The sequence below is a fragment of the Odocoileus virginianus genome, chromosome X (assembly GCF_023699985.2).
Source record: "Odocoileus virginianus isolate 20LAN1187 ecotype Illinois chromosome X, Ovbor_1.2, whole genome shotgun sequence".
Classification (NCBI taxonomy): Eukaryota; Metazoa; Chordata; class Mammalia; order Artiodactyla; family Cervidae; genus Odocoileus; species Odocoileus virginianus.
This window is the reverse complement of record NC_069708.1, coordinates 8,263,054-8,279,001: the sequence shown is the minus strand read 5'-3', so window position 1 is coordinate 8,279,001 and position 15,948 is coordinate 8,263,054. Positions and strand designations below refer to the sequence as shown.

General features: G+C 39.6%; 1 protein-coding gene across 7 annotated transcripts in view; it reads left to right on the top strand.

The window, feature by feature from the left end:
- Positions 1–15,948, top strand: part of DMD (dystrophin) — a 2,261,655-nt gene that overhangs the window by 530,957 nt on the left and 1,714,750 nt on the right. For all 7 annotated transcript variants that reach the window (XM_070462101.1, XM_070462106.1, XM_070462102.1 and 4 more), the window contains exons 5-6: positions 4,753–4,845; positions 12,716–12,888. In XM_070462101.1, coding sequence (XP_070318202.1) covers positions 4,753–4,845; positions 12,716–12,888 — 266 coding nt within the window. The remainder of the gene's footprint in view (positions 1–4,752; positions 4,846–12,715; positions 12,889–15,948) is intronic.

Sequence of the window (15,948 nt, the reverse complement as noted above, 5' to 3'; positions counted from 1 at the left end):
CTACAATGTCCCTGAGTATAACACTTCTAATTTCCAATCATGTAATATCCTTTACACTTGTCCCCATATCCTTAGGCACATGCTCTTCTTGACATGCCTTCCCCACTGCCCCCTCCCTTTGTTTCAGTCTATATTTTTAAGTAATTTTTATTGAAGTACAGTTGCTTTACAATGCTGGGTTAGCTTCTCTGGCACAGCAAAATGAACCAGCTGCTCATATATCCCCCCTCTTTGGATTGTCCTTGAGTTTAGGACATTGCAGTGCCTTAACTAGAGTTCCCCGTGCTATATATACAGCGTTGGTCCAATCTTTATCTTCTTTCTTTACAGATTCAGTCAACACCGAATATCTCCTCTTTCCTTTGCTTATACTCTCACAATGATTTCTTTTTCTCTACTGGGCCTCCATGAGACACAGTTGCCTACCTAATTTTTTCCCAGTGGTTTTAAATAAGTTTTACTGGAACACAACAATGCACATTGTTTTAGATTTTGAGTGAGGCTTGTGTGTGTGTATTCTAATGGCTTCTTTTTTGTTATTTTGATTGTGGAAAAATATACATAACATATACCTTACCATTTGAACCATTCTTAAGTGTACAATTCAGTGACATAAAGTACATTCACATCAGTATGCAACCATCACCACTATTCATCTCCAGAACATTTTCATCATCCCAAACTGAACTTCTTACCCATTAAAAACCTCCCTAATCTCATCTCCCTTAGCCCCTGCTAATCTCTATTCCACGTCCTTTCTGTATAAATTTGACTATTCTAGGTATCTCTTGTAAGTAGAATCATATACTATTTTCTTTTTCATTTTATGACTGGCTAATTTCACTTAGCATAATGTTTTCAAGGTTCATGGATGTTGTAGCATGTATCAGAATTTCCTTTCCTTTTAACTTTGAAGAGTACTCCTTTGTATATATACACTGTGTCTTGTTTATCCATTCATCTGTCAATAGACAGACATTTGGATAATTTCCACCTTTTGGCTGTTATGAATTATGTGTTGTGAACATTGGTGTATAAATATTTGTTCTAATCTTTGCTTTCTAGTTCTTTTGGATATATACCCAGAAGTGGTATTTTTGGATTCTGCCTAATTTTAATTAACTTTTACTATGTGAACTGCTGTTGCCTTGTAAGCTTTGTGACATTAGTGGTTCTGTCTTAGTCTTCTTTATCAGACCTGAGCACAGTCCCTGACATTATAGAGATTCAGTCTTAAATGGGATTTTATGGGGATAAATAAAAGAAGGAATCATCTCCCTGTTCACACAGAGAATACATCTTCAATGAGAGTGGGTATGGGCTGCTGTTACTTAAGTGCCTGCTGCTCATTCTGAGTCTCCCCAGAGTGAGCCCTATGGCAAGTCTAAATTACCAGCACTGATTCCTCAAGTAAATCTATTTTCTAAAAATTGCAGGTTCTTTATTTAAATAATTGAATGTTCAAAAATGTATGGTCTGATTCTCACTGCCATTATAATTAAGTCCTAGAAGGCAGGGATATATCTCCCTTTTATGTTCTGAGTACATTCAGTGCCTGACATATGAATTTGTTGAATGAATTAATCAAGAAATCAGTTCATAAATTTATAGCAGCTTTTCCACATGGAGAAGCTTCTCCCTTCTACTGCCACATGAGGAATCCCCAAATGAAATGTAGATGATGGTACTTTCTTGTTCAAGAGTTATTAATCTCCCCTGAGAGTGAAATTCTAGGAACTTGTTGTATCTATTTTGTATAATGAAAATGAAAGTATCATGGCAAATTGTTATTTGCATGTATAGGAAAAAAATCTATGTGAATGCTTAGTAATTTGAAATACTGATATTTACTTCAGCACTGAATTAGGAAAATTTTGCATGGGATACTACTAAAATTCAACTGTCCAAAGAGAAGCATCTACATTGTAGAAATAAGTTGACTTGTAATGTGTTATACTGGCAGTATCACCTTGACTTTTTATACCCAAGAAAATCAAGGTCTTTCACCTTAGCCAGCTTTCAGGATGCTTGGTCAGCCACTCTTCAGTAGAGCCTTACTTAAATGTCTCTTTATATGCTGGCCATTTTTTTCAGGCTTACTTTTCTGTAGTGTCCATGTGGTATCATCTTCACATCTAATTTTCTGCATAGCTTAATAATACCCTCTACTCTAAATTATATTTGGAATTAAACCATGGACTTGTATTTAGGTCTTTTATCTTTACTTAAATGATTCTGCATTTTCTTCCTGTAACAATTATTTGTTTTAAGCCAGTCCACCAATAATTTGTATGTAGTTGGTTTATAAACATAAATTTAAGTATTAGATTATCCATTGAACCTCCAAATAACTTCATGTGGAGAGAAAATGGGAGTAATTTGGTGATGAAACTGAGGAGTAGCCTTTTTGTTGTTTGCCCACATAGCTCCATAGTTTTAAAAGTTATGGTTAATAACATTTAGAAAATTAAGATGAATGATAAGGAATATATTTTAGCATTGAGTGAGAAATGGTAAACCCATCTTACTGTAGGAAGAAACGAGAGGGAAAGACAGAACTAAGTGTAACAGTAAGGGTTTAGAGCCTGAGAGAATGAAAGGTTCAACCAAAATGAATCTTGCCTATTTACTGAAGCTACCTAGAGGAGGATAAATGGGAAACTCTCTCAAGTCAGTGCCCTCAGGACAACAAAATGACAGAATCCTGAAGATAGTCAAAAGAAAATGTAACCAAAGGCATCAGTGAGCCTAGGATAGTAAGTAAGGAGAGAAACTTGAATGAATTTTCAACCTTCAACGCTTGCTCTAACAGTTTCACTTCCATTATGTAGACCTTAATCTGAAGTTGCATATTTGCTTTAATTTGATATATTTTTAGAGTATCTCTAGATGCTCATTTTTTTTTGGTTAACCTTTTTTTGAGATAATGATAAATTCACATGTAGTTATAAGCTATAATACATGTGCACCCTTAACTCAGCTCAACCCCAGTGGTACATTAACCTTATTTATAATATTACCATGGACATCAACAATGATACAATCCACAATAGTATTCCTCAGTGTGCCTGTGCACATTTATTTTTAGTTCTTTACAACATTGTCACATGTGTACATTTGTGTATCCTTCATCAGAGTCAAGTGAAGAATAGATCCATCACTACAAGGATGCCTTGTGCTACCCTTTTATAGACACATTCACCCACCCCTCCAATCCCACCCCAGTTCCTAACCTCTGGCAACTGCTACTCTGTTCTTCATTTCTATCATTTTGTCTCTTTAAAGCTGCTATGTAAATAGAATCATACTGCATGTTACCCTTTGTTATTGGCTTTATTTTTTTTTCACTCAGCATGATACCCTTGAGAGTCACCTAAGTTGTGGCCTGTATCAGCTGTATCAATAGCTGTTCCTTTTCATTGCAGAGTGGTAGTCTGTACATCCATGGTATGGATGTACCAATATGTTTAACCATTCACCCTTGAATGGCATCTGGGTTATTCCCAGTTCTTGACTGTTACAAATACAGCTAGTATGAACACTTACTTAAGATACAGAGTTTTGTATAAACATAAGTTTTCATTGCTTTGAATAAATGTCTAAGAGCCCAGATGCTGGATTGTATGGTAAGCACATGTTCACTTTTGTAAGAAACTGTCAAAATGTTTTCCAGAGTAGCAGTACTATGTACATTTCTGCCAGCAAAGCATGAGTGACCCAATTTCTCTATATCCTCATCAACATTTGATATTGTCATTATTTTTTAAAAAAAATTTTGCCACTATAATAAGTCTGTAGTGCTAGCTCTTTATGGTTATAATTTGCATTTCCCTAATGGCTAGTGATGTTGAATATCTTTTCATGGGCTCATTTGCCTGATGTTTATGTGTAACCTGACTCCACCTAAAAATGTTAGGAGTGTGAAGGACAGGAGAAAGGATTTGTCTTGAAAAAATAAAACTCTACCAGATTTTAATTCCCAAATCCACTCCCAGATAGAGAAAAGAGAGCTGGCCATTAACTCCATTTCTTATTGTTGTTGTTTAGCCCCTAAATTATGTGTCTGACATTTTTGTGACCCTATGGACTGTACCACCCCTCCCTTGCCCAATGCCCCCAGGTTCCTCTGTCCCTGAGATTTCCTAGGCAAGAATACTTAAGTGAGTTGCTATTTCCTCCTCCAGGGGATCTTCCTGACCCAGGGATTGAACCTGAGTCTTCTATGTTAGCAGGCAGGTTCTTTACCACTGAGCCACCTGGGAAGCCCTAACCCCATTGTTTAGTAGAGTTCTAACACGTATTTCTAAAGCAAGGACATTTCAGTCAATTGCAGTCACCCCTAATTACAATAGCACTCCCTTAAGCTAGATCAAAGGGTTGATGAAATGTCTTTTTTTGAGTTTCAATTATGTACTAGGAAGCACTTCTTAATTGCAGGCATCTTTTATGAATTAGCTTTGTTATATATTTTATTTGGAGATACTCTTACTGGACTCTCTAATCTGCAGTAATTTATTTATATACTAAAAGTACATTTATTTCCTCTCTCTTTGTAAATGTTTGGAGACATTCGTTTGTTACAGAAAGTGCAGTTACAAATTGCAGTTTGTTTCATTTTTAGATTATTTTTCAAAAGCTATAATGCTGCTTAGGCTCTGGAAATAGCTAAATGCAATTACCTTAGCATTTTGTTTTCTTTTCAAACAGTCATTTTGTCTGCTTCCTTCAAATGCTTCCCTTTATCTTTAACAGGTTGATTTAGTGAATATCGGAAGCTCTGACATAGTAGATGGAAATCATAAACTGACTCTTGGCTTGATTTGGAATATAATCCTCCACTGGCAGGTAAGAATCCTGATGAATTTTTTTTTGGAGGGTGAGTACAGTGGAAGGGGAGTTAACACATTGCTGATCCTTCCTTTCATTTTCACCCTTGACCTGCAAAACAAATGTGTATCTCTAACAGTGGAAAGCCCATCTCCACAGTGCTTCATTTTAAATTGGGATGATTGTCATTTGCACTGTGAGGTATCAGCAGGTTATAAAACAGGTTCTAGTACATTTGCAGAAATATTTTTCTAAATTTTATTTCACTGGGTACAAATGAGGGGGAAAAATCTCATCAATAGGTTAATAAAACTATTTTCAAATATATGTGTCTTCTGTAACTCACCTAACAGTAAATCTACATGGTTTTGTAAGAAGAGAAGTGTTTTTTTCTGTTAATCACTATCAGATCAATAAGACTTTGTGAAGCATGTGTATTCTCAATGTAAACTAATGCCAATAAGAGATTACTGGGATATGGTGATCTGTATATCTGTTATATACACAAGTTCACTTCATAGTTTGATTTGGAAACTGTATTTTTTTTTTCCAGAACCACCTCAGCAAGGGTCTTTTTTTAAAAAACATTTTATTTTATTTTTAACTGGAGGATAATTGCTTTGCAATATTGCGATGGTTTCTGCCATACACTAACATGAATCAGCCATAGGTATACCTAATCTCCCCCGCCTCCCTCCCCATCCCACACCTGTAGGTTGGGGTCACAAAGCCCTGGCTTTGGGTTCCCACCAAAACAGATCACAAGTCATTTGGTTTAGTGAAGATTATGTAATATTTTATTCAGACTGATTTGAGCTTAAGTTTAAACTTCCCCAGTTACCATCTTAGTGACATTGGATATAATGTCCTCCATTTCTGGACCAAAATTCCCTTACTATCAAAAGTAAAAAAAAATAATGACCATATATATTTCTTATCAGAATTAAATGAGAGAATTCCATAAAGCACTCAGTACAGAGTAGCATTTTCATGAGAGGCATATCTTGCCAATAATGCTTTATTTCCCACTCATATTTTAAAAAGTGGAGGATAATTGAGATGCTGGCTCTTTTTAGTAGTAGAGATTATTTTTTTTTTATAAAACAGCTTTTTTTGAGATCAAAGGTATGTATCATAAACGTACCTGTTCTATGTATAAAATTCAAAGTATACCAAGTTGGTTTAGTTGTGTTTCCCAGTGCTCCTCAAACTATTTTGACCCAATCTGTCAAAGATTTTAGAATAGTTACAGAATAGTACAGTCATCACAACAATCTAATTTTGGCACATTTCCATGATTCTGAAAATAAATCTCGTGTCCATGTTACCATCACTCTTCTTTCCCACCCCAACCCTAGGAACCATTCATCTATTTTCTGTCTCTGTATGTGTGCTTTTTTGGACATTTCATGCCCAATGCACTCATACAATATGTATTCTTTTATATCTGGCTTCTTTCACTGAACATAATCTTTGAGGCCCATTCCTATTGTGGCAGGTACCACTACTTCCTTTAGTAAGGTTGACTTTCATCTTGAATTGTAGATTGGTCCTGCTCAGAGGCAGGCAGCATGTAGACCAGAGGTATACCTATTCAACTCAGCACCCATATTGTTCTCCCAATTGACTCGCATATCTTTTTATTCTCAACACTCTGAACTGGCTTAGTCCTATTTTATAGCAATATGGGGAGAGAGAGAGAACAAGCATAGCAGCTCACAGCAGAGAGTAGCTCAAAAGAGCCCAAGGTTCCCAATTCGGGGCCTTTTTCATGTAGCGATGGTGTCAAATAGAGAACCAGCAAGGCAGCATAGGGCCCTCCACCAAACTGGTTTCCTTCTGTTGCTCAGTACTTCTCAAACTATCTTGAGAAAGGAACCATCCCGCACCACCGCCACACCCCCCCTCTCTGTTCCATTGTATATAAATTACAATGAAATTGCAGCATTATGAAAATAAGCTTCTTCTTTATCACTAAACTCAACAGACATAAATAGGACTCTATAAAATTGCTACAGATGTTTCTAATGGACTATCAACAGTTGTTTTTATCTTATAGCCCAATAACAAATTGTTTATGTTGTAACCACGCATTCCGGGGAAACAAACTCACTCAGAAGGACAATGCAGATAGTGGAGTGCAGTTTATTACACCGGTGGGCCCAAGGCAGTCTCCTCTTAGCCAAGGACCCCAACCAGTTTTTGTGAAAACCTTATATACCCTAAGTGTATAAGGTTCCCTGAAACTAGTCTGAACAAAGGAAAAAGAAAGAGACAATCAAAGTCAACCCGTGATTCATAAGCCTTCAGCCTAGGTAGTTAACAGTGGACAGTTATCAATAGGCCTATGGTCATACCCCAATAAGCATAATAGAATGTATGATTCTATTCGGTTACACAGATAATTAGAGTATTCTTTTAGGCAACGGAGAGCCCTGGGGCTCTTTCTTCCAGGGGCCCGGTTTTCCAGTTGGTAGATACTGGGCATGTAACTCTAAGTCCACAGTCCAGACCAAGATGGAGTTCTGCTTTCAAGATAGAGACTGTTCTGTTTGTTCCTTCATTCATGGAGAGACCCCAGAGTGCAGAAAATACTTTGAGTTGCACAAATAGCGGTCATGACAAAGCCAGCAGGAGAACTTAGGCTTGCTCAGAGCCCCCAAAGTCTATTTTAATTGTATCCCTCACTCAAACTCTCTCATAGTATCTCACCCTTTCTTATTTCCTCAAAAGCCTTGGCGATTTTATCTCAACTCACTGCAGGATGGTTTCAAAACCACCCTGTCTGATCTTTTCTTCCTTTCCTTGTGAGTGTCCTCATTTTTATTTTATTTTTTTTAAATTAACACGGGGAAGGACTTTCACATGAGAAGTAGAGAAGGAATGATTTCCAGTCTTTCTTCATCTGAGACTTCTCTTACAGTCTTCTTTTTTCCCTGTATGTCCTTGCATCACCATTTCCAATTGATTGCAAGGATGTAGACTCTTTTCAGCCTCTGCCTCCTTCCCTCTCTTCTATCACACTGTCCTGTTCTCCTAAAACTTTGAAAACACTGTTTAAGAGTAATCCCCACTCGGTACTCCTCATCATAACCCAGTGAATCACAAAAGATATTTTCACCAAGAGTGCATATTTGCCTTCCTGTTAAATAGTCAAAGAAGCCCTTGAATCTCAGTCAAGATTAAAGGACATTCTGGACAACCTAATATACTTTCCAGGCCTATCAGGTTAAGAAGGACATGAAGTGATGGAAAGATGTTAATCTTTGGTTCCAGTGTCACATATTTTGCTATTACTAGTACTGCAGTGGCCTTCTCTCTGAACTTGCAGAAACTCTGGAATGTCAATCCCATCTCCTCTGTCACTGGATTTCCAATTTCTACTTAAATGAAATCATTAGCTGGAAAAATAATGCCTGTATTGAGGAGCAAGCAACCTTGAGCAAAATTGTGAAGTAGAAAATATGTGTTACGTGTCCTTTTCTTACATCTTTTCAAAGTACAAACTATCTTTTTTTGTGTGGGGGAGGGGCGTTCAACTCAGTTCTGGGAACCAGCTGGAGATAAAAACACATCCTGCTAATGAAGGTGAATCCAGCCCCTGTACCCTGACACAGAATTAATTCTCAGAGACAGAGTTTTGGCTGAAGTAGAAAAGAATAGCTTTATTGCTTTGCCAGGCAAAGGGGGCCACGGGGGGTTATGCCCTCAAAACTGTGTGACCACACCTGGGCGGGGGGTGCATAGTGAGGAGTTTTATAGTAATGGTTCAAAGAAAAGGGTGTGATCAGCTCATGGATTTTCTTTTGGTTGGTTGGAGGGAAGGTAAGTGGGAATCAGCATCATCAACCATCTGGTTCCAGCCAGTCTGGGGTCTACAGTGCTTATAGACTTCCAATCATTTCCTGTTAATTTCTTCCACCTGGTAGGGGTTTCAGTCTCTGCAAAACAATTCAAAGGTATTGTTATGTGTATCCCTTGAGGAAAAACTAGGACCTTGTTCCCAAGCTTGCACTATTGTTTTCTTGAAGGCTCCTCCCTGTCTCTGTATCCCCTTACTTCCCTATTTGAACCTGCTGACTGGAACTCAGGGAAGGTCTTGGAGGCTGAAGGGAGCCTATTTTCTGTAATTAAGAACTGGGGGACACAGGAAGGCTTTTATGTCCAGGAGTCTCACAGGGTTCTTGCTCAGTATCAGGTTGAGCCACTAAATTGAGCCGGTATCAGTTCAGCCCCCACCTTTGCTGGCTGCCTACAAAGAAATACCCAGTTGCAGGGCTCCTTCACACTAGAATATTTGTAACCTCCTGCCTACCTAGAGCTTTCTGGGCAAAACAGGCCTTAATCTGGTCTTCTGCAGGTCTTTCACACACTACCATCCATTCTTTGTCTTAAGAGAAAACTACTCCTTCCTCTCTTCAGTCATGCCCCTCTGCTGGAACTCCTTTTAGGCACAGCATGAATTCTGGGACACAGACTCTGAGATTGTAGGCAGGATGTTAACGGATATGCACCCAAGAGCCTTCTTGAACTCTGTGGAGAGCTGGGAGCTAGAATGAGCCTTCAGAGTTGTCCTGAGTGGCGCTGACATGGTTGAGTCTTCATACACTTTCCCTTCATCAGTTGATAGGTGGGCTGCCCTAGGAGGGGTGTGACCTTAGGTGACATGCCTGAGCAGCTCAAGTAGTTCCTGAGGGGACTCAGGGGTAACTTCTGCTCATGACAGTTGGAGAAACAAGCCCCTTCCTTAAAGGAGAATCCTGGTAGTACATCTCCATGTCTATCCCACCTTCTTTGCCACATTAACTACTGGTCATTTTTTTTAAATGAGTGCTCAAAGACATTTCTTTTTTTTTTCTTTTAAAAATAGCTGTATACACCCCCCCCCACACACACACATACAGTTATTTAATAAATAACTCTCCAAGGGTCAATGAGCTCTGAGGGTAGGGGATTTTTTATTTTTTTCGCTTCAAAACTCACCTTAGGAGCAGTTCAGTGTCTCACTGACTGTGTCTGTGTGCTTAGTCACTCAGTCGTTTCTGACACTTTGTGACTGTGTGGACTGGGGCCCGCCAGGTTCCTCTGTCCACAGGATTATCTCTGCAAGAATACTGGAGTGGGTTGCCATTTCCTCCTCCAGGGGATCTTGCCAATCCAGGGATTGAACCCATGTTTCCTGCATTACAGGCAGGTTCTTTACCCACTGAGCCACTGGGGAAACCTTGTCTGACTGAGATTGATCCTTAATACAGATTTCTTGGGAACTGTCTTTTATGTAGGAATATGAGAACTGTTACCTCACATTGCCCTTCATAATTCTTTTTTCTCAGCAACATTTGCACCCAGGTAGAATCAACAGCAATGAGGCTGAGGCTGATAAGCTGAATTAGTGACATAACGATGCTAAAGGAGCTTTGGATTGAATACTCTGTCGTCCTTTAACATTATGTGCATAGAGGGCAGTCTGGCCAAGCATTTCACAAATGAATCCCATTCATCATGGGAGGGCTGCCTGATCAGTGCAAATCCATCACAACCCCTGAGCCAGTATATGCTATCCTGACCCTGGTTCAGCACAGGATTCATCTGACGGTCTCTATACATGGAGGCTGTGTATTTTATAACTTTAGAATATGATAAGGAAAATGACATATCTTACATAACTATTTGACCTATTTATTCACTAAGTAACTGGCTAAATAAGCAGGTCAAGAAGGAATTAAGAAAACTGGATAATCCACCCCTACATAATAGATTTAGCTATCAAGGGATGGTGACAAATATATGTAGAGATTTCACATCTTCACATCATTACCACGTTTACAAAACATCATCTTAAACCCTTTACAAGTATTTTAAAGTTCGATTTAATAGTCTATCCTAAAATTTGCTTTGAATCTTTCATAAAAGGATGACTAACACTGGAGATGTTAAAATATGTATTTTCCCCAAAGGCATTTGTTAACTTCTGCGTGGATGAAGAAGCAAAATAAAATGTCATATTTAGAATATACAATAAATATTTATCATCTGATCAAATGTTGATAGTCTATGGACCTTACACTTGCTGAAAGGGAAGCCCTTCGTGGTAAAACAAGTCACATTTACTTATATCTTTCCTTTAAGTATGTGATAAGGGTCCTGGCTTATATTAAAGAGGTAGCCTGGTAATTATTCCTTTAACAGAATATGTAGACGGTCTGTCCCATAATGAGGTGTCAACTTCATGCTGGAAACCTAGAAAATGGATTTCTGCGTCAGGGTAGTTTGAAGAATGACAAGTGGAAATACAATCACCTGCTGAATGGCATTTGCACCTACACAGAGCCAAGGAGAGACACTAATGGACAGAAACCAATTCATAAAAAGAAAACTAAATCTGGTCTTTTCCTCCTCCTCCTGCAGTTTTGGTGTCTGCTCCCTTTAAGGGAGCCGGGTAGGCGGGGCCCAACCAACGCCACCACGTGACCTCCGGGCCCATCCCAGAACCTCCCGCGCACCTGCTGGTGCACTGTTGGCGACCTGGCCGCGTTCCCTTCTCTGCTCGCTCTGAGGCCGCCCCTTGGTGGCAGAGTCGCTTCTCTCCCGAAGCCTCTGCCTTCCTCACCGCGCTCTTGTTGGGGTCGCTGCGGGCCCTCGATTTTCTCCTCGCTGCTGCCAGGCTGATGAACAAGCGGCAGGGCTGGTGCAGGCCCCTGTTGGACTTTCTAGGAGACATCACAGCGGCCCTCATCTCCTTTTCCATGTCCATCACACCTGTTGCCAAGTAACTGGGACGGGGCTGCTTAAGCGGCCCCGGCGTTGGGTTTTCTTGGTCATCATGCTGTTTGCTCTTGACTTCAACCTCATCTTTTCCAACATGGCCGAAATCTCAGGCCAGGGGACGCTGCAGAGGTTACCACAGCCGACAATGCAGAAGTAGAGAATTCTGACGGTGACTCTGGAGGTGGTCCGGGGATTGTCTGTTGGGAAGGAGGCTATGACTTCTCAGAGGAGCAGTGCGAGTTGCTGATGGAGCCGGCCTCCTGACCGCCCCGGGGGGATGGTCCTGAGCCCAACACACAAGACGGCATCCTTTGGCTTAGCACCATCTAACCTCTCTGTGCGTGTGAGCATCTTGAGTGTTCTACCACATATCTCCACATCTGTTTCACTGACCTGAAACCGTTTCACGTCCCTGCCCAAAGCAAGCACAAAGGGACTCCTTACCCACCCTTCGTGGGAAGGATTTCATGCTGCTGGCAGAGGGGCGAATAAGGCAGAAACCAACCCAGGCCAACCTGCCGGCCCGTCATTTTTGTCTGCAGCTGGTGCTCTGGTTCATGCCAGACAGTTTGTTGAGAATCATCTTTCAAGATTCTTTTGTTCAAGGAGCACCATCTCGAGGCAGGGAGAAAACTGACCTTTGTCCTGTCTTCTGCTGCTGCTGCTGCTAAGTCACTTCAGGCATGTCCGACTCAGTGCGACCCCATAGACAGCAGCCCACCAGGCTCCCCGTTCCCTGGGGTTCTCCAGGCAAGAACACTGGAGTGGGTTGCCATTTCCTTATCCAATGCATGAAAGTGAAAAGTGAAAGTGAAGTCGCTCAGTCATGTCCAGCTCTTCGAAACCCCATGGACCGCAACCTACCAGGCTCCTCCATCCATGGGATTTTCTGGGCAAGAGTACTGGAGTGGGGTGCCATTGCCTTCTCTGGTCCTGTCTTATAGGAGTGGGTGAATCTGGGTGCCCATAACTGGCCAAGCCTTTCACAAATGAATCTCATTTAATCATGGGAGGGTTTCCTGATAAGTGCAAATCCATTCCCGCTGCTGAACTAGTTAGGTTTAAGTTTGTGTGCTTCTTATTCATGCATTTTCTTATGAAAATTTCTTTCCATACATAGGTCAAAAATGTAATGAAAAATATCATGGCTGGATTGCAACAAACTAACAGCGAGAAGATACTCCTGAGCTGGGTCCGACAATCAACTCGTAATTATCCACAGGTTAATGTCATTAACTTCACCACCAGCTGGTCTGATGGTTTGGCCTTGAACGCGCTCATCCACAGTCATAGGTAAGGAGATTTCTGAGACACTGAATAATTTTTTGTAAGTGTTAATTTACAGACTGATGTATTTTTGTCCAGGCTGGTTCCAGATAATTTTCCACAATGCAACGTATTTTTATGTTGACCATATTGATCTATCCATCCATTGGGATGCTCTGAATAAGAATATCCTGTTTTTAAAGTGATATATCACTTAGTTATTGAAACAGTAAAAGTATCAGAGCATGAATGTGATTATGATGGGGGAGGGGATCAGCACCTTTGAAATTGAGACTCTGCCAGAAAATCAAGGTTACATTCTAACTCTGCCAAGAATAGAGTTGGTCTTTCTGTACAAATAATGTGTTAATATGAGCCTCAACTCTAGCATTAAAAATAGTTGCAGATCTTATGTGAGTGGCTGTAGTACAATTAATTACCATCATCAGATTAATAATGTGAAAAAGAAACATTTCTCTTGTCAGATACCCACTTAGATAGCAAAAACTATAAGGCCCTGCATGTGTGTGTGTGTGTATAGATATATATATAATATACATTTTGGGGTTAAAAGAGGTTCTGAGCATCTTAGCAACCAAGGCAAAGAGCAGACCACAATTAATTCTGTGACTCGGTGCTCAGAATAACAAAATAAACAACTGCTCTGTAATAGCAGAGCGATTCCTGTAAAGTGTCAGAGAGAGCTGTTCTGTCCGTCTTCATAAGAGGAACTCAGTGTGACGTAGTGAACCAAATGTCCTTAACTGTATTCACACTATTTTCTAAGATAACAAAATAGTTGTTTGCTTTTTCTTGTATAAAGGAGATCAGTAAGTGAATTAATAACAGTTCAAGAAAAAGCAAAACAACATGGTAAATTCATGCATTATATATAATGAATGCATTCATATACGTTCTATGTATAATACATTATCCGTAAGGAACATCTACTTTGGTTTTCTTATTACACATTTCTTTTACCCAGCCCAGTCCCCAGGGTCAAATGCTTGCCTTATTAACTGTGTTTGAAATGCCACTGGTCTGCATCTTCCCTGATTTTCAATGCAGTTTATCTTTTCTCATTTTGATATTACGCTTCTCGACAGGTCTACTCTACCATTTTCCTGTACCAATCTTGCTTCTAGAAACGTCCAGAATATAAATTTTCTTTCTGGTTTACCAGTCTGGGAGCAAATGCTCTCTAAATAAGCATCTTTGTCAGGTGTCTTGCTCCAGCTGGGTTTAATTAACCCCATCCAGACTGAGTTTCCAGGTGAATGACTCAGCAACCTGATTTTGGAAAGGAGGCAGGCTCACTCTCAGTCGGCATGTTAAACAACATTAAAACGTTGTTTTCCCCCACGTGTGATATGAAGAAAAGTATTCCACAGCTTCAATAAAGCCAGATGAGAGGGGATAGAGACGTTCATTCTGCATTATAAGGCAGTGTTCATTTATGCAGCCACATGCTTCACGGTAAGGGCCAGAACATATTGATCTTACTGTTCATGTACACATTTGCAGATGAACAGAAATATTGAGGATCAGGTTATGTGGTTCTTGTTGGCTTGCTAGCATTTTCTTTTCAAGTGGACGACTTCAGTCCTGCCAGCATGTTCACAGACTACATTTGTTAATATTTTATTTCATGATTTCTGAATATAGTTCTAAGTAATTCAGTAAACATATGTAGGTTTCACTCCCTGTCCCTGACCTACTCTTTGCCTCTCCAAATATCCCCGTTGATATATTCTTCTGTAATATTGAATGAATCACCAGCAACTCCTTTTTTATACATAACATGGTTACTTCTCAAGAGGTTTCTCAAAGTTGCTAATACTCTTTCATGAATTATCTTTGTCTTCTTTTTGTCTCTGACAAATGTTCATATTGTTTATCTAAAGAGAAAGAAAATGGTTGAACTTTTTGTTTCAGGATGATTGTCATTGAAACACAGGAATGTCATGAAGTGTCCTGATTTCAGTAATTGAGAGATTATGTAGAACAAAAGCGTGAACTTGATAAAGAGCAGAGGAATTGACAAAGAGCCTTGCCAAAGATCAGTCTGTCAGTGGTTTTATTTTTCTTTAAGGCTAAATTTTCTCTTAATATGTAAGGAATTAAAAGTATTAAAAGACAGAATTCACTACAGTGCAGTTAAAAGAAAGCCAGATTCTACTTCTGTGGGAAAAACAACCAAATGATAATTAGCTTAGCTGGTAAAGAATTCACATGCAATGCAGGAGACCCCAGTTTGATTCCTGGGTTGGGAAGATCCACCAGAGAAAGGAAGGATAGGCTGCCCACTCCATTACTCTTGGGCTTCCCTGGTGGCTCAGATGGTAAAGAATCTGCCTGCAATGCTGGAGACCTGGGTTTGATCCCAAAAAATGTTGGGAAGATCACCTGGAGAAGGGGACAGCTACCCACTCCAGTATCCTTGCCTGGAGAATTCCATGGACAGAGGAGCCTGACAGGCTACAGTCCATAGGGTCGCAAATAGACACAATTGAGCGACTTTCACAAGACATAAGACATGCTCAAAATATGCAAATAAATTGCACTAAGTATACAGTTGCAATAAAATTTTCTTTCTAATTTCTTAGTTTATTCCCATAGAAGTAACATAGCACATGATTTAGAAACAGTCAGACATTAGGGAAGAAAAGGGCAGAAAGAAAGAAAATATATCTTCCTGATCCCAGTCCTATTCCAGCACACTCTACTTGCTAGTAGTTACTGTTGGCGACTTCTTTTATTCTCTCTGATAGTTTCCATAATTATAAATATTTTATTTCTTGATTAATTCATTTCTGACAGTAGATGGATTTATTCCTTAATGTGAAGCCCACACATCTTACATCTCATCCCCATCTATTTCTTGATTTCATTACTATGTTATAATCATTTTATTCTTACAGTTGTTGCCTGTGTGACTTTAAATGACAGTTGTATACCTAGTTTCATCAAGTTTAGACAAGGTCTGTTCACCACCTGAAAAGAAAGATGAGGAAATTATCAGCCTTATATATACTTCCTCCTCTTCTCTCTACCTTCTATTCTGTTATTATAATATTATTCTTGCAT